General features: G+C 36.9%; 1 protein-coding gene across 1 annotated transcript in view; it reads left to right on the top strand.

Annotated features, from left to right (window-relative positions):
• LOC122787918 (unconventional myosin-Vb-like) overlaps positions 1 to 24,057 on the top strand; it is a gene marked incomplete at its 5' end in the record, with an annotated part of 1,807,467 nt that overhangs the window by 895,810 nt on the left and 887,600 nt on the right. Inside the window, 2 exons of the mRNA XM_044054844.1 lie at positions 3,971 to 4,064; positions 16,177 to 16,325. Coding sequence (XP_043910779.1) covers positions 3,971 to 4,064; positions 16,177 to 16,325 — 243 coding nt within the window. The remainder of the gene's footprint in view (positions 1 to 3,970; positions 4,065 to 16,176; positions 16,326 to 24,057) is intronic.

Below are 24,057 nucleotides of genomic sequence, written 5' to 3'. Positions count from 1 at the left end.
ATATATATATATATATATATATATATATATATATATACACGCACACACATTTTTTTATATATATATATATATATATATATATATGTGTGTGTGTGTGTATATATATATATATATATATATATATATATATATATAAAATGTTTATATGGATCCCCTTCATATCAATCCAAAATTCACCAAATAATGAAGTACCACCAGGAGCCACGTAGAATAAAACTTTAATCACCACAGGTATCCACAGGTTAAGCGCTTCTGACATTACTATAAGACCTTCCTCAGAACCTTCATATAACCGAAACACCACTTGGCCAACTTTCAGAAGGTCAGTCCGAGAACACTGACAATACATAACTGTGACTGCTTGGAACACCAACAGGCAACTAATGGTAAGTAACCTGTTGGCCAAGCTGACAAGCACACTAAAACGGAAGCAAAGAAAACACACCCATGTGGGGGACTGCACCCCCCACTTCCCCCTAACTAAATATACCGACTCTGAAATAGCACTACCATGGAGGTAAGGGCAAAGGTCAACATGTGGCCAAGCAGTTACTTACTGTTAGTTACCCATCTATGTTTTGAGCGGTCAGTGTTTTGTACTGTTGCTGTTTTTGCTCGATCTTCTGAAAGTCGGGTAAATGATGTTTCGGTTATATGTATAAAAACATGTGTATATTCAACCCAAATTTGTCAGAATAGTGTTAGTGTTACCAGAGTGCTTCTAAGTAAGGTACTAAGGTACACAGGGGTTAGTATAAATTCTGAGGAGGAGTGGGGGTCCTTCATTTCTCAATTTTCAAATATCTAATCTCTGGTAAATTGTTTGCAATGTGTGTATATATTAAATAGTATCCATATTTTTAAATAAAAACTAAACATTGTTAAAGGACAAATGTTAATTCTGTCAAGAATAATTTCAGATGTATCTTACTAGGAACTGGACATTTTATGTAATATGTCTTTGAGAAGATATCCATATTAAAAGCTGTTAAGGAATATATGAATGGAAGCGTATAAAAAATTACCCTATATTACTTGCACCATTAAATAAAGATAGTGACAATAGATCTGGTTCTAGTGCTACCTTTAGTTTTTCATCACCTATGGTTATAGCATTTTCAATTGATTGCATCAACAATGAAATATATATTCAGCAAATTGGTACCTGGCAACCAGTACTGATATGTTCATAGATAAGGTAGGTAAAGAACCCTAGTTTATATGTAAAAGGAATAAAATTAAGATATTGTTGAGGCAGAGAATTGTGGTTATACAATACCTTCATTGGTAAGAAGGAAAATATTTAAATGTAGATTCTGTTGTGCGGATGAATTCATGGAGTATCTGATGTTGTTAGGTTGGTATCAAAAGTTATTTCTTGTATTGGACATTATAGCTTTACAACAGCAGGGGTAATATGTACTGTGACACCCCTCCACTGGACCAGTAATCAAGGAGCCTCAATCCTCACCATTGGCAGCAGTGGGAGATGTACGCTGGGAGGTTAACAGGTGCACACAGTATTTCCAGATGCAGCTCTCTGCATCAAGTGCAATTTCCTTTAAGAGCACACAAAGACCACAGTCAGTCCAGGGCTGATTTCTCACTCTTTCTCCAGATACTCAGTAAGACTCCCCACTGACATAGCTATAGAGTTTCGATCTCAGCTGAGTGACCAAGCCAAGACCTCCAGCACCCTTTGTCCAACCAGTGCTTCATGCCCCTGCCCAAGTAGCCGACACACACACACTCTTTGAGGTTTGATTCACACACACACACACACACACACACACACACACACACACACACACACACACCTGGGAAAGGCTGGCAGAGGTTTACTAGCTATGCCTCCTGCCCAGACTATAAGGTAGTTTCTACAGCCTCCAGTCACTCCTTATCAGCTTCTATAAGGCCCTTAAAGGGGTATCCATTCTTACTGTGTAATATTAATACAAATGGTAGTTTGAGCAAGGCTATTGAGTGGCCCACAAAATGTCACCAGATAAATATGCAAGTATTCTCAAGACTTCAATATCTCTGCACAGAACAGCCACAATGAAAGCTTTAAATGTTTAATAATAAGTAAAGAACAAGACAATACTAAATATATATTCACAGTGACAGAGTTCAAAACCACAGGAAATATTTAAAACAAAATTGCAGGACAGTCTCAAATAAAGAAAAATATCTAAACTAAGCTTCACTATATTCCTGACTAAATCTAAGAGAGTTACTATAATTTAAGAACTTACTAATAGAGCAAGGCAGATGTGGTGAATGGAACTTCTAGTTGTCAGGCCCAACACAGAATGCAGAATGCTCTCTCTCTCTGAGACTTCTCAAATTAATATCTCAAATATTACTGCTGGGATAGCTTGCTGAATGACTAGATTTCTTATCGAACGACTCTAGTTCCCAGGTGAAATCTCAGCTGCTAGAAGCTGGTAGTATTTAGCATCTACCTATAAAAATATAGACCACAGATCTTTGGTAGATGCTGGAAGTCATAAAACAATTGCATTCCTTCATGCTTTCAGAGGTAGTAATTAGTTCACTCCTAAGACTATACAGAAAGGTTTTCAGCACAGACTCTGTGATTGTAGCTGCACTTAAAACTGAAAGATACCATCTTTTATTGCATAGCCTATAAAGTAATTTAATTTCAGCTATTTTTCTAAAATTTGCTGGGCTGAAGTTAACTTCCTGTATTCCAGTTTCCTCTGTTAAAATATATTCACTTAGACAGTTACAATAGTGCATGTACATTTCTGTTCTCCAGCAGGGTGCATTATGGCTCCATTTTAAACACAAGTATTTTGGAAATACCCTTTCAACACACGTCTGTACAAGCAGTTTGATATACACATGCCATACAGTTCTGATACATTTGTAATAGACATCTTATATAAATCATTTCGATATTCACCAATGACCTATAATTATTTACAAAATTCCAGCTAGCTGTACTGGCAGTATTTCCTTTCGTCATATACACCACAAAATGTATTTAATGTGATGCATTTACTATTGGCAAGGCAGGCAATTACAGCTGCATATATCTATCGATATACACGAGTATGTCGATTGTTTAAGTAGGGAAACTAAGAATAATGGTTTACATAGGTATACTACAGGTTGTAAAAAAAAATGACTGAATTGATATTTTTGTTCTGGAAAAAAATTGTAAAGCAAAGGGAGGTGAAGCAATCTGGAGTGCAAAAAACTATCTGGCAATTGCATCTTAATGCTGGATCCTTTTCAGGTTTGCATGACCATGTTCCTATCATCAGGCTAACAGTTTGATAAATCATAAATGTTTTTGGTAACATTTTTGTTTTTCTTGAACATTTTACTTTCGGTTTCCTCAGCTCAGTATTAATACATATGTGTGATGTTTTTATAAATCTTTTTGTGTGATATGCATTTTCTGAGATATGATGTCATTTCCTTTATGTATATATTACAATGTGTTCTAACTTATTTTTATTCTGAAGTCCTGACTGCATTGAACAATAACACTAAAAATGTGCAGCATTAATTAAAGTGGTTTTGTCTTTGCACATTGTTTTAGATTGTGGTTGCATCAGCTTTCCTTCATTTTATGTTTGTTTTTTTTTTGTGTGATTATTTGACTTTATTATTATTTGACTTAACACCTACATGCAGTCTGTTAAGGTATTGCATTCTTGACTCCTGGAAAGATGGATAGCAGTTGCTTTTAGAGTTGAGATTTAAACAAATAAACAAATGAAACTAATTTCAACTGAACAAAGCATTTTTTTTTATTTTTTGTTTAATTGAAGTGATTTTATCACATTTAATCTTGATCATGGCTGTAGATACTGTAAATTGATTATAATCATTAAGTTACAGTGGAACAAAAGCAGTGTAGATAATATGCTGAGTAGGTTCTGAATTATGTATTAAAATTTGCAGAAGTGCTCTGACATCTGTTTCTTGCTTTCAGAAAATCACAGAGTTGCAAAGAGAACTGCCAAAGATAAAAGAAGAAAACAGAGCATTAAACCAAAAACTTCAAGACCAAACAAAGAATATGGAAGGTACAGTAAGTCATTCACACACTCAATGCACTTGTTTTAGAGATTGTTGGTCAACCTAAATGCTCAAAAGAGACTAGAAGGTGCACAGAATGTCAGTCTGGTTCACGTGGTGATTTGTTGAGTACATACCTATATATATCTTAGTATTTTTCTCATGTTTATGCCAGTCCTTCTCATAAAGCACATGATAGTTTTGACTTTTTAAGGCTAGTGAAAGATGACAGCTATCTAACTTTAAGCTTAACTGTTCATTGTCAGGTAACTGCTTTGAGAAATTGTACTTTTAGGGTCTCTGTCACTGGTGACTTCTAAGTGACCATTAATTAATGTAATGCAAATGTGCAGGTATGCCACTGTGATGCAGTATTATGAATAAATATGTTAAACAAGAAAATATGCGTTTCAGTTTCTGAATAAAATTAAAAGAAAAAACATAGCTGTGACTCCGCTTTAAACATGTTTGCTATGATCTGATCACAACTTAAATATCAAAAATCTATAGATAAAATCATGGAAATAGGATATACTTGGGTGAGATCCACCTAACACTCTGGAGTGTAGAAACATTAACTACAAAAATGGCTGGATGAATATTAATAGCATTATGTACACTTATTTTACACCCCCCCTTAGAACATTCTCTAAGCTTTACTTGTAGAATTTATTTTTATTTATTTTACGTTTGTTGACCGGGATAGTCCAACTGGATGCATGTCCATTTTCAGCGGAGGCCCGGGGAAAAAAGCTCCAAGGTAAACAGCAACAATAAAAACATGTTACAAATATAATATTGACAAATATTACATAAGCAAACAAGAATAAATAAGTTCCACAGGTTAGAGTTGCTCCCTGGTGAAAGTTAGGGGTAAATTAAATACTGAGATGATTAATAGATTTTACACATTCTAGATGAGAGTTAGCCAGGCTTGATACAGTGGCATAGCCGGTTTAGTGCCAGATGTTGTTTGAGTCTAGTTTTAAATTGACCAAGGTTGGAGAGTAAAGTAATATCAGCTGGAAGTGAGTTCCAGGCTCTGCCTACAGAGTTTGCAAAGAGGGAGTCACCAGCTGGGTTGTTAATTTTGCTTGTCTGAATTAGTAGCCTGTTAGAGGATCAAAGCAGTCGCAGATTGTTATACGGGGTGATAAGATTTTTAAGTGCAGGAATATTATCTGGATTATAAAGGATTTTATAAGCCATGATCAGTAGGTTATATTGGATTAGACTGGGTAGTTCAAGCCACCCAAACTGGTTAAGATTGATGCAGTGGTGTGTCCTAAAAGGCAGCCCAGTGTGGCAAACCTGGCAATGTGGTTATAGCAAGTTGAGAGTTTAAGTACAGTCTTGTTTAGATTAGAGAGTAGAGGGGATACATACAGAAGTGATGAAAGAAGGTGAGAGCAAGCTATGGCAATTTTAGCTGGAGGGGTTAGGAAGGCTTTTATTCTGTAAAGTGACCCTAGTTTGTTATTAATGGTTTTGATCAATTGGTTTACATGTAGGTCAAATTTTAGATTATCTGTAATGACACCTAATAGTTTTGTAGAGGGGTTGGGGGAGATTATTGTGCCATCATTTGCATTTATGGTAAAGGTAAAAGCAGTAGACCTTTGTGTTGGTGAGAATAACAGCATTTTAGTTTTTTTCGGGATTTAGTATCAAACGACATTCAGAGAGCCAGTTTTATATAGTATTAAAGGTGGGCTGGGTAGCAGACCATAAGTCTGTTGGAGATGTGGCCGAGCAGATCAGGGTAGAGTCGTCAGCGTATTGGATACAGCTGACTTTTGAGATGACAGTGTACAGATCGTTAATGAAGATGGAAAACAGCAGGGGCCCTAGTATGGAGCCTTGTGATAATCCAAGGGTGTTAGGTAGTTAGAGAGTTTGTGCTGCAAAAGAAGCACATTTTCTCAGGTTGTCCCCTTTGGCCACCACGTATATCAACACAAATGTTAATACTTGCTGGAAACTTTAATTTGTGTGGAGAATACACCGTACGTGAGTTCAAATATGTTTGTGCAAACACGCACAAAATCAGTACTCACATAGCTAGAATCCTTAGTAATAAAACCATCATTTTAGAACAGTTTACAGTTTCTGCAGTTAATTATTTTTCAGATTTTCTGCACATCTGTAAGTGTTTTCTTCCAGAGAGACTGGTCTTTCTTTGTCCATCTTTAAGGCAGACCTCATATAACCAGAAATGCCAAGAAAATATTTTATTTTGCCTTTTTAAAGAGATGTAGGGGGAGCAGACTTGAAACCACAGCTTAAGCAGAATAGGTGAACTGTTTGTGTTACATTTTGACATCTGAGAAGGTAATTTCTTACAAATTAGAAATAAAAAAAATATTTTGTCTGTAAATACAGAATCTGGTACTTTGGACAGTTTCCATATCAATAATACGACTGTTATTTTGATTCATGGCATACTCAGCATTATTTCCCACCACCTTAATTATATTAAGTATAGATGTTCTCTGGTCATTAGTAATCTCTTGCTTCCCCTAAGAAATTGGATGTTCCACCTAAAGATCCCAACCTCTCCCAGTTGAATATTATAAATTATAATTTTGCACACATCCTACTTAAGGCATCAGATAAAAACAATAAAACACTAACATGCCCCTTAAAGTTCCAAAAGGAAGGACAGTGTCATCACTCTGTTTTAGCATAGTACTACATTACTGTTCTTTGGGGATCATGCTATAAGCCTCCACCAACACCTTCTGAAAGATGGTACAGACTGATGTAAATTCCTTGAGGGAGATGAGTCTAAGTGTACTGTTTATCCACTACCATAAAATCAAAATTCTCCTGTGGCCTTTCCCACTAGGATAAACTTCAGAGTACACGGGGCACACCCATAATTTTAAGAATGTTATGTTTTGAAGAAATTCCATTTAAAACTGTAGCCAGACTGTCTGCAGTTGGGTATATCCTTGGGATGCATGTAAAGTGTACATTTTCCAAGGCCAAATGCCATGACCCATCAGTATTGCTGACTAGCAATACTGATGAATTTCCTGTTAGGGTATCTTCTCCAGTGATTCCTTTTGTGCTTAATATGTAAGAATTTCTTTATTGGCTTCTAGAATCTGTAGTTAAATTGTAAATTGTTTCTAATGAGGGCATGGATTCTTTAACACTGCAACTGAAGACAGTATAAACTGTCCCATAATTTTGTTTGTAGTCCTTACTTGGAATTGGATATAGATAATTCCTGAATCATTGTACCTCATTTAGCTTCTCTGCAGTACAATTGGTCCTGTCAGAATTCTGGTAAGATATTGCATTCTTCTGCTTCCTATCATGTACAGCATACCAAGTAATCTTGATGTAATGCATATATCATTGCCTCATCTTTCCTTAAGTTATCTTTTCCCCAAATCTTCCGATTATATTTGAACAACTTAGGATGCTACTGCCAAAAGTATTCCTTTTACCTTTAATGCTAGTAGTTTGCTCTGCTATGCAATTGTATGTTATTACCCACTCCACTGTCATTACCATTTGTTACTGCTTGGAAAGGATAAATCCGTAACTGATCCTGATGTGACAGATTCTGGGGATCATGTCCTTGTCTACCAGTGATCAGTAGTGTTGGGGCCTCAGGACTCCTCCATTCTGTCATTTTCTCATGAAGAAACTTTGTACTGCATGACTAGTGACTTTGTTTCCTGCAGTGAGAGTGTTTTCTGTTTTTTCTGAGAGACTTGCTTTTTAACTTCCTTAATCTAATGTTGTCCTTCCCTATATACTGCCTCTCATATTATGGCTTTATTTACTTAGCTTCCATTTTTCTTTATCATTAGACCAAACCATGTGCTCTGGTATGCATCATCCACTGAGACATCTTCCTATGTTTAAGAAAGTTGTATCACTCCTAGCCTAAATTGCAAAACCACTTTATTTCTCTCTAGGTTTTGCATTTAGTGTACCATATTCTGCCAGGGTTTCACATATGTTTATACTAATTTCAATATGACAACCCGCTTAATTTGAATCTCTGAATCCTAATTGCCTTGCTAGTGTAACTTTTAAGCTGTTGAGTTGATTTACACTAATCACAATGCTGTCTGCCTGAAGTTTGTTTCATTTATAACCATACACATATACCCTTTGGGCATTTAGATTTTACTGTAGAGTATTTGTATAGTCTGTGCATCAAAATTAAATCTTTTAGTTTCTACCAAACATAGCATTTCCCCATGCCTGCATCTAATCCAGGAAGTGTCTCAAGATAGAATGCATTTTCACAGATGAGAATGGTATCCAGACCTTTATCTGTACAGTTTACCTTTGATTTGACTTAAGACTTGGTGTTTTCTTAACTTCTTTGGTGCTCCTTGTATAGATTTTTCCCTTGCCTTTCTCATCGTCTTACTTCTACCAGCCAATTAGTCCAAACTTTTTCATCTTCAGCATCAGTCCATCTCTTTCTCTGTCCTGAAGCTTTTCCATAATGTCTAGTCGCATCCAAGTAAGAAGGCACACACTTATACCATGCATGTTGGAAGCTCTCTCATCTATGTCTTTCCAGTCTACCACCTCCTTACTTGTACTAAAACACATCACCCTGTCACAGAAAAGTAAATTTTTCCCAATACTTTTAGCCATATTTTCAGATGTTCTCTGTAATTTTAAGATTTGGACTCCACTATTATGTGCCAGTTAATGCATTTTAATCTAAGCTCTGCATCTAAGTGACTAAGTGCCACAGTCATTTTTGGATAATTTTTTTCTCTTTATGACTTGGACTGCTACTACTGTTATTTGCTGGGGGTCTATCTAAATTTTTCCCAATTCTTTCTAATCATTTGTGGCTGTTATTGTTTCTAACAGGTACTATGTTGATGATAACCCCGCAATTTGTACTTTTAGTAGTTTTTGTGCCTTTGTTCTAGCTCCATATGACTAATTCTCCAGAACTTCCTATACTTTTTTTCTTTCCAGAAAGTTTTGTAGAGCAATGTCAGCTAAAAATAAAAGTTTCCTTTTACAAGAAGTCTGTCTTACTGGTGGTGACAGTGTGTGTGTGTGTGTGTGTGTGTGTGGGGGGGGCTCCCTGCATGGTATAATTGTTTTGTTTTTTTGTTTTGAAGGTAATGAAAGCAAATTTGAAAATATTTTCTTCTGACGTATCCTTGAGCCAGTAATGTCTTGTTTCCCTGATGTCTCTGTGACAATGTGCCCAACCCCTCCTGCAAAGAACACAGCAGTATTCCATGCAGGCTAAGAAAGCAAGGTTTCCAGATTTTGCTACTTATAATGGGAGAATAGACAGTAAACTATCAGACGTTGGGTATGGGGTGTCTCAGAAGAGGGCTCTGCATGTTGTATACTATAGAAACACAATTTCATATTGACATTTAAATACAGAGCACATGTGTAAACAAAAGGCAATAGCTAATGTGAAAGCATGCAAGCCTAGTGAGCATTGATAGTTTTAGGTGACCTAAATTATTACCCTCCAGCGATGAAACAGATCCCAAAGCCATCAGATTTAGTTGTGATATTTTCTATAGTTCTATGTATTTTATAGTATAACATCCCAAAACGGTCTTTCTTAGCTACAGCTTCTATGTGAATTTTTTTACTTGAATCAAGGGTTTCTTTTTACAGTAACACAAGTGACAAAGGGGTCTGTATTTAGAACATCGAAGTTTCAAAACTTCGAATGTTCTAATATTGACCTCTATTCAGTGAAAGCTGAAAACATCGAACATACAGAACTGCAAATATTTTCCTAGGGAAAAAAATTGCTGTTCCAAAAAACACTCACACAACACAAGCACACCAAACAAACAGCAATCCACACACACACACCTAAAATCTTGCACCTAACCCTACACTAAACTATACACAAACCACTAACTACCCACTTACCTTAACCCAAACCCTAACGTCCGTCACTATCGCATACTCACCTCACCCGTGCCCTATCATAAAAGAATCCACCATTCTTCCTCAGAATCTTCACTCTTCACTTCGATGAAGTTACATTTGTGACAAAAAACGCAGAGAAGTAGTTCAGCGTTTCTTGGTGGATTTTAGTGCTTTTGGATTCGATAGTCTGTTCCTATGACTCATGGCTCCTAGTGCTTCTATTCTTTGCTGTAGTCAACTTGAAAAAAAAATAGCAACTTTCTTGCGACTCTTCATGTCCATGATTAGTCTGTACTTTTTCAGAACCCAGTCTAGTAGTGACCCCCCACACACACACATACACAAGTACATGTATGTCAAAAGGTCAACAGCTCCTTCCTCCTTTTCATCAGAGTATACATCCTGCATTCATGATCAGAAAATCTGGTTTGGCCTTCCCACCAACATCAGGAAAAATGAATGCCTTTCTGAGCTTCAAAACTGTAATGTTTTTATCAAAGAAAGCTCTTGCTGCCCCATCTTATGCCACCCACATATCACCTAATCCATCTTCATTTTTCTGCTGTTCCAGTTTCTGGCTCACCTTAAATTCCTTCCATTCTTCATTCCCCCTCCCCTTCCTTATTTTCTTGTACAAACTGGTTGTAGTTTCTCTCTCAACACACTCTTCCCCAACCTGTAAACATCTCTTAAAACCACAGAGTCAAACTCAGTACCTTTACAGTAACTGTATTTTGGTAATGTAACAACTGCACTGTTTATCATTCAAGTAATTGAGCCATTCCTTTTACTGAATTTACTGTTACTATATATGTACTAATTTACAAATGCTTACACTTTCAATTGACTTTTAGTAGTTATCTGGTAATGCTTTCAGTTTTGCAAACTGCTGATTCACGTTTCAACACATTAACCACTAATTATCTTTTCTTAAAACTTCTGCTGCTGTCTGTAGCTGTAGCAAAAATTATTCTGTCATGATTAAAACGATTCCCCTGGCTATTGAAAAATTAAAGCAAAATAAGTATATTACAAATCTGTGATGACCATATTTCTGCAGATACAGTCTATCTTTCTGTTGACGCCATCTATTTGTTTGTTCTGTCCTGCTTGATTTATTCAAGTATTATTGTTATCCCTAACTTATTTTTTTGCTTCATTAAACTAGACCTTCCAGAACCGTATCCTTTACCAAAGCTTTTGTCACACATGTGCAAGATCTTGCATTTCTCACCATTGTCCTGGAATCACATTAGACTAATTATTTCCTTCAGTCAGACAGAGGAGTACCTTAATATATGCATTTTTGACTCTAGTGGAAAGACAATGGTGTGAATAGCTTGTAGTCTGGCATTAATGAGACATTTTATTTCTAAAACCTCCTATTCAATTCCTAAATATTAAAAATTGAAGATTGTAACCCCACTTTGTGTCTTTGTCATCCTGTAATGTATGATTCATCTCAGTGAAAATCTTCTTTGTAGTTTATGCTACTTTGGCAAGGAGAATTAAGCCATTTTAAGTTTTCATTGAGAATAGTTTGTCAGAATTTATACTAAATATTTTAGTGGGCCTTGAAATTTTACTAAATATAACTATACATCTTCCAGTTTACTTTCCGGTAAAGCCATAACCTTTTGAAGAAGTCTTCCCCAATAAACATATGTTCATATATGGTCTTGAAGAACTTTATTAAGAATATAGATCACATACAGTATATATATATATATATATATATATATATATATATATATATATATATATATACATTTTTTAGATTTGATATTAATTTTTTTAAACCTTTACTGAATTATCACTTGTGACATGGGCAGACTTGCGTTTGTATAAAAGTAATCAAACCATACTATCAAGTTCACATTTACATACAAAAGTCCTAAATATTTTTAAATTGTGTTGCATATTTGGGAACTGTTCATATGTCCTATAATTTTTGTGAATCGCTTATGTAATCTCTCTTCCCAATCTTTTCTGACCTCTTTTAATTGATTACTATAGTTATCGTGCAATATTTCATATGCCCTACTAATTATCCCTTCTTTAACAGCTTCTCTTCCAGACTCAACTAAAAACTCAATCAGTGCAAATCTTTCATTTAGCATTACCTGTGGCATTGGAGATGACAAAGTAAGAAAAAACTTTCATCAGAAATGGATTTGGCATTTGAAAAGCTGTAGATGTTTAACTGTATTCACAGGAAAGCACGTGCATAATATTTAGATGTGTACAACATTAAAATAAAGCCCATTGAAACTAGGCAGAATACTGTAAGTGACTGTACAATACTTGAAACACTTCAAAGTTTATGACAGCAAAGAAAAGTTGTTATGAATGAGTCTGATAATGAAGTTGAAAATAAATATTCAGCACTGTAATATGTAATAACTATTTTGATCAAGATGTGGTTATCAGCATGATAAAAATATTTGTCCTGCACTTAAGTATGGACTGCCTTGGTATGCTGATCAATAAAAAAGGGCATAATATTATGTAACCAACTCAAAACTGATAGAGTAATTAATAGATATAAAAATTGCAATAATTTGAACAGTTCTTAAGAGTCCCTATACAGCAGAAACATGACCATTTGTAAATATGCTTGACATGTGATGAGACTGTGCACAGACAGTTTCTTCATTAGGCGCAGAAAGAGTAACAGGATTATTACTGGAAATCTGTGTATAAATGGTACATTTATCACATTTTACTGGGACTAAATGTAAATGAAAAAATGAAATAATGAAATACCCAGCTAAAATCTATATCACAACCATATTCCTTAATGTATACTAATTATTTTAAATGTCGGTATTGTTTAATATTAATCTTAAATGTTTTAAAAAAAATAGGTTGAGTGGAAAACAATACTAACATTTAAAATAATATACATGAAAAAGAAGATATATGGTTGTGATATAGTTTTAACTGGGTATTTCATTTTTTTCATTTATATTTGTTTTTTATGGTTTTATGTCTTTAAGATTTATTTGTACTTAATTGGTTTTCTTAATTGGATTATTTCATTAATTTTGGTATACATAAGGTTTTTTTTATGTTAAAGTTCATTCTGATGAAGTCTCTTTGAGACTAAAGCACCATTAAAGTAGTTTTTCGCTGAGGTATGGTATCTGCTTCCTAGTGAACCTAATTCTGCCTGATTGGAGGTTCTTTTTTGGTGGTTTATTTACTACTTCATTCATTTGACTTTTTTGTTTTATTAAAAAGCATACAGTTGACAAGTATGTAAAGAATTCAAAGCAGAGTGATATATGCTGTGATGCAAGACTACAGAATGCAAATAAATTATGAAGTTGCTTAGAATTTTCAGGAGCTATATGATTTTACCAGATAAAACAGAATTTCTGATGCTCTGTATTGAATGGGAATGACTATGGTATTTAGAAGGATGGTTTGGAGGTAAATGAAGTATTACCATATCAGTTAATACCTAACATGATGAATTTCAGGAGTCATAAGGACTCATGATCATATCCAACAGAGTGATTGTATCAAAGCTGTTTTGAGATTAAATATTGGAGAGAATCATGAAGCACACTTGAACATTGTTGAGCATGAACACAGGGCACATGATGTAATATTCAGGCCAGGAATATCTTGCAAAATAGAACTTATGCTAAGAAGTAGTCAAGGCCATGTGTATCACAAGAGCAATGTAAAAGGTTTGATTATACCTCATAAAATTCCAGCTGTGGAGTAAAGGAACTGCCAATTTATTTTAGTTTAATGACTAAGTATGTTATCTGTATTGATTTACTACTCAAAGCATCCTGATGTTATAAAATTGAAATGTACTGCTTCCCCAACTGTTCATGTTCTCATGTCTTAGTATCCTTGAGTAGTTTTTGTGACAATGTTTTGCACTTTATTAGCAAGGGATTTTAGCATATAAAATCTTCCTCATCGTAACAGACAAGCTGAGACAAATATTCACAAAGTAAAAAAACATCATGAAAGTGTCAGATTTACACACTCCATTATAGCCTATACTGCTTTGCTTCTCCGTGATTGTTGAGGAGGAGGAGAATGAGAACAAAGTTGTAAACATCGTTTGTTCTACTTCAACCATAGAAAATGCCAAATATGCAATTAGTTTGACATGAAGATTTACAAAAAAATCAGTACTGTTATGACATCAACTAAGATATTGTTAGTACTGAGAACTGAAGATACTATTAGAAACCAACATTGGTAAGACTAACACTTGTAACAAGAAGAAGCTGTGAAATAGGTCATATAAACATAGCAAGATCCCACATTGTCACTAACTAATGTTGACAGGTTGCTGGAAACATCTATGCGTGAGTGGACTGTTCTCAGTGTCAGACAGTGGTGTGTTTGGTAAACTGACAGTAAGAAGCATGAAGTGCCACAATTGCACAACCCAGAAACCGCCTCGAGTATTTCTTCAACCTGCCCAGATTATAACAGCTAAGTGCTTCACTACAGAACTTTAATTTGTTGTGCCTGATGCAGACGATCTAAAGGATGTGACCAGACATCCTACAATAACATCCTTATCTTATAGTGATTGTAAAATGTCCAGAGTTTGAAAAAAACGTTAGAAACCTTTCCAGTTGGAATGATTGTTTTTCGCAGTGACTACAAATAGAGTTAATGCTGCTGACTTGTAATGCATATTATAATTGCATATTTTATATGCATTGTTGATACAAGTATGTTGTAAAGGTATGGTATATTGCTATAAATATGTTGCAAGTGTATCTGTTTCAAATGATGCAATGCCAAGCAAAGGGGTGAGACAAAAAGGGGTAGCTGCTTCAGGTGCAAGCTTTTGGAGTGCATGATTAGCACTGTGGTAGTGATGAATCCTCTGTAAACAACATTTTGAATAAGTCACTGAACTGTAGTTAGGATCTAGTATAGCTCCTTGAAGGTGATTTTTTGTGGTCTAACTTTCAAGTAGGGCATTGCCCCTGACACCAGCTGACCTTGGCACAACTTTGAAATTATGTATGAATGTTATGTGACATCCTTAGTTTACAACATAGTATATTGTATAGTGCAGAATATTACATGTGTGTATTATTGCTTTGTATAAATGCCAGCATTTTCCTTATGAGAGTGTCTAATGTGTAAAGTCCAGTGTATTAAGTATCCCATAAAGATACAGTGGATGCAGGACGTCTTCCATCTTTAGTTGCTACCTTGTCAATAGAGTGGTGGTTTACTTATCTGCTCCTGAATGTTTGTGATCCTCCGTCAAACTGTGAGGAACCTGAATCCATGCCAAAATATATAGTGCATTGACTATTGTGGTAATCTGCTGCATCTTCAGTCTTCCTTTTCTTAATTCTACTATTTAGTACAGATGCAAGTCTTCTGTGGATGTTGGAGTTGGAGAATAAAGATGTGCCTATCATCTATGTTTGTTCTATATTACATAGATGAAAAATCAAAATCTCGAACGCTCGGATGAGCGGAAATGCAGGTAATCGAAATTGCTGTTGTGGGGGACTGTGCCCCCCACACCCCCCCTAAAAATATATTCTAACTCCGAGATCGCACTACAGTGAGGAAAGGGCAAATTTTCAGATCTTCACTGTACCACAATCTCACAATATCTATTTCAATTACCTGCGTTTTCACTCATCCAAGCATTCGAGATTTTGATTTTTCGTCATTTTGATAGGAACCAGATATGGGTGTTGAGACGCAAGTATTGGAACCATTTTCTGCTCACCTTTGTGGGAGGCACATAGTGGCAGCTCAAGCAGATCGGCAGAGAGGTTACTTCCAAAAATTTCATTTTGCTTTTAAATATAAGCTGCTTTCAGAACATAGACGAGGAAAAAACAAATTACCCAACAAATTCAAGGCAGTATCTTATAAACTTGTGTTACTCCCTGTACTACACATTCTATAGATGATGGTCTTAAATATATAAAAATGGTGTTAATCTTAGAGCTGCTGAAAAGATGCAGATTGTGCTGCCTGGACTGACCACACAAACACACTTTTTGTTACGTATGTCAACACTCTCCTTCATAGATTTTGTGTCTGTGCTTGTGTTGCTGCTTGAAGGAATGTGTTGATTCCCTTGTTGAATGGAAAAGAAAAATAAAACATTCTACCTGAAGCATTATTGTAAACATAGATTTTTTTTTGCTGAAAAGTAAACTTATTCTACTGTTCTGTTGACACTTTTTTTTCATTTAATAGATTGGCTTGCCCAAAAAGTGGCAGCAGAGAGCAAAAAACTGATGGCTGAATTGGAGGAAGAGAGAGGCCGATATCAGAATCTGGTGAATGAATATTCCCGTCTTGAGCAGCGCTATGAAAACCTAGAGGAGGAAATAACTTTCAGCAAGGTGATGGAAAATCTTCATCTTTTTCTATGCCCCCTCCCCATAGTCACTTAGACCTTTCAGTAGCTGAACAACATGGGATTCTTAACAGAAAGGACCCTGTCCCATTCATCATAATTATAACGGGTAGCTTTCTATTTTTCTGCATGTATTTAAAATTTTTACATGTTTTAGTTAATGAAAATCAGATCTCCCCACTCTCATTCAGCCATTATAGAAACAGAAAAAAACAGAGTGATAGTAGAATACCACACATTAAAATGAAACCATGTGTTATATTGCAGACACCCACAACCCTCCTGGATATGGGTAGTTATCACTAAATACAAACTTGGGTATTGACTAGTACGTCTATGGTATTACATTGGGTTGAAATGACTAGGCTTAAAATGACCTCCAGGTCAATAGGGTAGTAATCTCCTATGATCTCTGATTTTTGAAAGGGTCATGCTTTCACGGTATGGCATATGGTTTCATTTTAGTGTAGTACAGCACAATATGAACCTATGAACCTATATTCAAACTAAAGGGGTGGCGAAAGCCACATAACTATGGGCTAGGCTTATAAATGCCCTTGGGCAGATAGCCTAGTATGAACCTATGAACCTATATGCTTTCATTATTCTACACTGCATATAGATCAGATATATACCAGTATTTCAAACATACTTATTTTAAAATGTCTGTTTTTTATTTAACTGGTTAAATGCACTCACTTTGTGTGTGTGCATTGCTTATCAAACAGCACATTTTTGCTGTGGTTTGTAAGAAGTAGTTGCTTTATTTTGTTTTAGTATCCGGATTATGAAACTGACCACTTATATGTTTGGCAACAGTAAGCATTATTTACTCTCTTTGGCTATCTGATCTGTGATTGTGGTAGCTGTGTACATTAGCTAACAAAGTGCAATGTATGGTACTGCAGTAGGACAAGAAAGATAAAGATTCACCAAATGCTTGTCCCACCACCTTTGCAGATGCGGGGAAAAATATGCAGAGGATTGCAAAGCTAGCCTTTGCTAAAGGCTGTGTGGGTACCACGCTCACACACACACACACACACACACACACACAGATGTTAAACTGCAGCTAGAGCCACTGAGTTGCGATTATAGCTTTACAAATGAAACTATCATCATTCAAAAAAAAATGGATACAGCCAGAGAATTCTTTCTCTAGCTACTCACTTTACCATTTCTGGTGACATGGGGGGAACTGGATAGCTATCCCAACATTAATTGTACTCAAAGCAGGAATCTAATCTCACATAGGATGCCAGTTTGTTGCACATGATTGAGTGCATGCACACACATTTACATGTAATTTGGAGGATTACCATGTCATATAAACATTGATGTCTTGGGATGGAATTGGAGCACCTAGTAAAAAATCATGTGTACACATGTAGCACATGCCGACTGCTCCTTGAAAAAAAATCAACACAGTCATTGCAAAATACTTGTGTACTCTTTTAACATCTTTATTAAAATATCACTTAAGACATAGGCACAGATACATTAATAGAATAGAAAGCAAACCAAACTAACATTTGTCCATTTACAGACATCATACATTATATATTCTCTTTTTATAACTTTCTTTCAGTCCAACATTACATAAATCATTCAATTCCTGCCTTTCCTTAAACCTCACTTCTCCTCTTGAACATCAGTCTGCACGTATTGGTCCCACAAATTTCGTTCATTTCTATGTGATTTGCTCATTCCCTATTCTAAAGATCATCCTTCCAGTTCCTTTATCTCTTTTACAATATTCAATACTTCTAATAAAGTTGGTTTAGATTTTGGTTTCCATTTTCTTTTAGTTGCTTTTTGACAGCCAACAGAATTAAACTTAAGACCTTACTACAACTAGACCGTTCAGATCCTGTTTCCCAGCTCAAAAGAATAATTTTCTTAGTTACAGCCATTTGCTTCTCCAATAATTCTGAGTACTCTGTAGGAATTTTTCCACTCCCCAAAACATGCTTTTAGTTTTCTCTTCCTTTCCCATCATATCTCCAATATTTGCTATCTACCTGAGGGAAAATTCTTTGAAGTCTGCTTGGGGTATAAAAATACATATACAAACACTTCCAAGCTAAAATCTGACACCATCTCAATTGTGTCGCATACTTTGGAGATATACAAATTTCCTTCCGTTGTTCCCTTCTAAATTGCTTTTCCAGTCTCTTTTCCCAACCTTTTTGAACATCCTCTTATTCTTATAGTTATCATGCAGTATTTTATATGCCCTACTAATTATCCCATTTTAACAGCTTCTGTTCTAGATTCAGGTAAAAAAATCTACCGGAGCAGGTCATTCACTTAAGACTCCCCTGTCCCTAATAGGTAAAGAAGTATCTAACAGGCAGTCCAAATGTCATCTTGGTCTCATCCTACATTGGGTCCCAATATCTTTGTTCCTTTGACAGTTTTCTTCAGTAAATTCCAGCCCCCTTTTGACTATTTTCTGTACCCCTACTTTTAGTCATCCATATTGGCAAAATTTCCTTCCTCCAGTCACATGTCGGCCTTGTTCTTAGACTATTTTTTTGCAATATTTGGCATGATGGTTATCCTTCTTAAGGATCTGCATCCAAAACCCCACTCTCACCTTATTTGTTGATACCCTCCCCCCTTCATCATCATCTCTTCTCACTTTGAATTATAACCTTCTGCTTGTGTTATGTATATGAGCCTTAACCGTGTAGCATTAAAATATCCCTTCAAATCAGGTAATCCTAAACCACCTTGTTCTATTGGAAGGATCAACTTATTTCACTTAACTCTTGGCCTCTTTCCCTCCCAGATAAATTCCTTCAATTCTCTATTAATTATTATTATTCACAACTTTTCTTCTGGTTGATGAAAATATGCATGGCCTGTATATAAAAATAACAGGAATAAAAACGTTTTCACTGCTTGTATCTTACTATCCATATGCATAAATAAGAGCTCTGTTTCCTCAGTTTTAATTGTCTTTTTAGTCTCTTCCCACATATCTTTAGATTCCATAACATAAGACTTTTTAATCCATACTCCTAAATATTTCGTCTTATGCCCCAATAAATATGGGTATTGTTGAACCAAGTCATTAGGGGGTACATGATTTACAGTTATAGTTTTGTTTTATCTTCATTAATTTTATAGGTTTGTAGGTAAGTACTAGGCTAGCTGCCCTTCTGGTCCATTTTAAACCTAGCTAATTTTCTTTGTGTTCAAAATAACCTATCCCATTTGGTTATAGACTGATCTTACACATCCCATTGTTGATAATATCTTACGCCAACGAGATAAACTGAGATCATAACATAGATAATTTGGCGGGACTCATGCATGGGATAAAACATTTAGGAGCTGCCTCTGTCCATTAGTAATACAGGATGCAGTCATAGGTTCATATGAGGTTACTAGGCTAGTGGTCCTAGAGCCTTTATAAGCCTAGCCATGTTAATCTTGGGTTGTCCCAATTATCCTTGATTAGATGGACATACTTTACAGATCAGCACTGACTACCCCTGTCCATGACGAACATGGGTGTTACCTCTGGGGTGAATTTGCGGTCACCCATCCATTTGTCCTGGTTGCACTTGAATAGGGTCATTTGAGGAGCTCTGCTTCACATTTATAGGAAGTTTATGCCAGAGCATCAGCAATCTCTGGGAGACATACCCGTCTCTCCAGCATGTTCTGTTAATGCCACAGACAAGGTTGAGATTCCTAGAGCGAGTTTAGTGCCATTTTATTTGTAGATGTGCAGCATTTTCATCAGGTTGGGGTCAGAGACTGCCCTGTAGGCTAGGCACAAGTCACCTCTTTGTAGCCTGTATGACACACAGTGCAGTAACATGGCTTCGTTTGGAGGCCATGTATCATCTTAGTGAGAAACCACTGTGGTCTCTTCAGATGCTGCAGGTGTCTGGTGAGATACACACAGAAGGGAGCATTGTACTCTATTAATGGTCTGATTAGGGTCTAGTAAAGTGGGATTATAACATCCTTAGACCTGGATGCGATGCCTTTACTTATGAGATACGCAGTGTAGAAGGTTTCCTTACCACCATGGAAACCTGGTGGTCAAAGCTCAGATCGCTGTTGACATGGGTTCCCAGATCTTGCACCATATTGCAGTTAGTGGGGAATTCCACCTTGCTAAATGGGATACTAGTGCACTTCTTTGTGTTTAGTTTTAGACCATGACTTTGGCAGCAGTTATTTCTTTGTGTTAGCCCCTCATGTAATATGTTAACATCATTGGGGGACTCCATGATTGTGTCTAGTTTACAATCATCAATGAACTTAGTAAGCCAAAAGCTGTCTACTTTAGCCTGGAGTTTCAAGAAATAGTTTCCAAATAGTAAAGGGCCCAGCACAGACAGATCCTTGCAGTACACCACTGGTGACGGGTTTATTGGTAGAGGTGGAGTCACCGACTTTGACAGTGTGTTCTGTTGGTAAGCCAATTAGCTACCCATCTAGTAATGTGAGAGTTAACACCTAACTGGGAGTTTTTTCAATAATACCAGAGTATGGGATTGTGTCAAAGGCTTTGGTTAGGTCAAGTTAGGCAAGTATGCACTATCCTACCCTTCATCCAGGGCTTTAGTGACTTTCTCAAAGAAGTCTACCAGGTTCAGTAAGCAAGCTGTACCCTTATAGAAACCAAACTCAATTGGGTATAGAGTTTGATGGTCACCTGTGTCCTTGTTGATAAGGTCCATGATCCTTTCTATGGCCTTGCAGGCTGAGGCTGGTTAGACTTGGGGATCTACAATTCCCAGGGTCAGTTGATGGCACTCCTTTATGCAAGGGGATTACTATTGCTGTTCTCCACTCTGCTGGCACAAAGCCAGTTCTCAGGCTATGTTTAAAGAGAACTGAAAGTGGGTCAATTAGGTCCTGTTTTAGACTGATTAGTCAGCAACCTGAAATGTTATCTGGTTCCGTTGAAGCCATGTGTTTGGCCTTGGAGAGCACAGCATTACTTGATCTCTACAGATACTAGGTAGAGAACTGGTATCATATATGTTTTGGAGTATGAGTGGTGGGATTATGGGCGGGGTGAAGTTTGCACCAAATCTGTCAGCTAGGAGGCCAATTTCCTCCAGTTTAGTGTGAGTGGTACCATCTGCTACCAATTTGGCACATGGCTGGACACTCCCTTTTAGATTTCAGACGTAGTTAAAAAAAATACCTTCCGATTTGCTTGTTCAATATGTGGAGAGAATTCTTCCTCTGCAGACACAGTTGCCTATTGTTCTTGGACATCAGTTTCTTCCTTTTGTTATACAATCTGTTTATACTTGATGTCCACCAAGGTGGCTTGTTTTTTTCAGGAGGACCTGGTTTTAATCCGGACAGGTAGAGCAGAGTCTATGCAGTTGCTAATATGATTATACAGGGCATTTGTGCAAATCTCTGCATAGGAGTCATTACTGTCTGTGATTGCAGGGGGGGGGTATAAATCTTTTTATATCATCACTTAGTAGACTGTAGTTTCCTTTAGAGAAGTTAGATAGTTTTTTGCTCCTTTGGGATTGTGGGGTCCAATAGTTTGAATGAGACTGATTTATGGTCCAAACTTACCAGTGAGGGCATCACACATGGGGCAGCGCAGTGACCAGCCACATTGGCGAGTACTATGTCAAGGACAATAGAGCCCCTTGTGGGGGAGCAGACTATCTGTTCCAAAACATTTGCACTGACAAAAGTCCAGGAACCTCTGGGCAAGCATGTTTGAGCTTGTGTATGTACCCAGTCAATGGAAGGATAATTGAAATCTCCCATGACTAAGGTGTTTGGCTGTATAGTGAGTGGTGACTCCAGTAAGTCCAGGTAGGCATTGTGCTTTTCTTGATTCATGGAGGGGTACCTATAGATATCAATGATATGGTAGGGTGTTTTGCCTGTAGTTAATTGGGCATGAAGTAGTTTGAGAGAGTTGTACTGTTTGACCAGTCTCAAGGTGTACTTGGCTTTAATGACGATGGATACACCTCCACCTTTGTTTCTTTCATGTTCAGTCTGAGGTCTAAATGTGTGGAAGGCACTGTAGCCTTGCACAACTGGGGGTGGACTCTGTGGCCTTGAACCATGTTTCTGTGACTGCGCAAACATCAGCAACTTCCACGATGAAGAGTGCTTCCAGGGAGTGCAGTTTCATGTTTAGACTTCTAACATTAAGCAGCAGAACCTTGTTTGTCTCAAGTGGAGTTTGCTATTTTGGAATTTTTTTTGTTTGACATTGCCTAAAAAGGCACTATGGGGGAGGCAAGCACCTTAGCCATATCCGAAAGCCTAGAGGAGACATGTCTTCCCAGGCAGACAAATACTGGATCCCCCTGGAATGACACCAGAAGGCTAAGCCAGTTGTTGAAGTAAATCATGTTTTTGTTTGTATTGTGGCATCATCCTGGGTGAAGGTAGAATGCTGCTTAGGGCTAGGGTCATACTTGCCTGGGAAACACAATGTGAGAGTTCAGTCATGCTTCTCTTCATATTGTCAAGGGAGGTACGTCTCAAGTCATTCACCCTAACATGGACTATGACAGAGTCATAATGGTACTTGTTGAGTGACCTGATTGCGTGCATGCATGATCTGACATTTCATGGCACCAGATAGGCAGCTGACCATGACCTTCTAGTCCAGCCTAGTGATGAGAAATCTGTGTGTCTCACTAAGGAGTCTCCTTTGAGGTATTTTGCCTTAGGGGCTTATTTGGTAAGAGACTGCTGTGTGTGTTGTTTTAGTTTCTATACATGTTGAAGTGTGTGCAGATAATTTGCACATGGGAGGTCTCTGATCTTTTGGCAGGCTTCTTGTGAGTACTTCCTCATACATGAGTTTGTGTTGTGTGCTGAACTTGTGTGAGAGGTGTAGTACATGACAACTTGCTTGATGTCTTGTTTTTTGTTATGTGAGAGGATGGTTTCCAAATTGATAATGTAATTACATCTCTTGCATATTGTATTTGTTTCAGGATTAAGTGGTTGTCAGTATACATGAGGCAATTACTACATTGCCTCAGGATGCCCAAGTCAATCATGCTGGCAAGAGAAATGGTGGGAAAGTGACCATCCATAATGACAGGTTTATACCGTAGTACTGTTTGGAAGTGTGCAAGTTAGATCAGTTTATGATGTAGGAATAAAAGAAGGGCTTATTCTATTGACAGTTTATGGTAAAGGGCTGTGGTGATTCCGCTTATTGTGCAGTTGAGTTGCTGCAGAGCAACAGGAGACTTGGGTGGGTCCTGCTGACAGATGTCCAGGGAAAATTTAAGTTTTCAGGTGTTTGCATCAATACAGGGCAGCACTAACTTTCATAGTGTGATGCACAGCTACGCACAAACACAAGGCTTAAATACGGTGAAATTGAGCTGTTTTAAGACAAACTACTGATAGGCTCAGTTTGGGGCTATCCTTTCTCCAACAATTCCCATCTCAGTTGGACGCCTGAGATACACAGGGAAATCCTCTAAATGTAAGATGGCTGGTTTAGAGCACAGTGATACCAAACAGCCTAGATTCAAGTCTGAATCTAGCCTATGCTATATAAGGTGGTAGTACAGAATTTCAAGTGCAGAAAAAAAGGCAGACACAATCACCAAAAATGAAGCAGCAATTCAAATGCAGTTAAAGTGCAATACATGCTTTAAATATACTTATTTTTCAGTTGTTTCCAGTGGATGCCTTGAATTTTAGTTGAGGTGTACTCCAGATCTCTGGCTAAA

The sequence above is a fragment of the Protopterus annectens genome, chromosome 13.part0, assembly GCF_019279795.1.
Source record: "Protopterus annectens isolate FY-2018-M chromosome 13.part0, PAN1.0, whole genome shotgun sequence".
Lineage (NCBI taxonomy): Eukaryota > Metazoa > Chordata > Ceratodontiformes > Protopteridae > Protopterus > Protopterus annectens.
The sequence above is the reverse complement of the archived record's forward strand: the minus strand, read 5'-3'. Positions and strand labels throughout refer to the sequence as shown.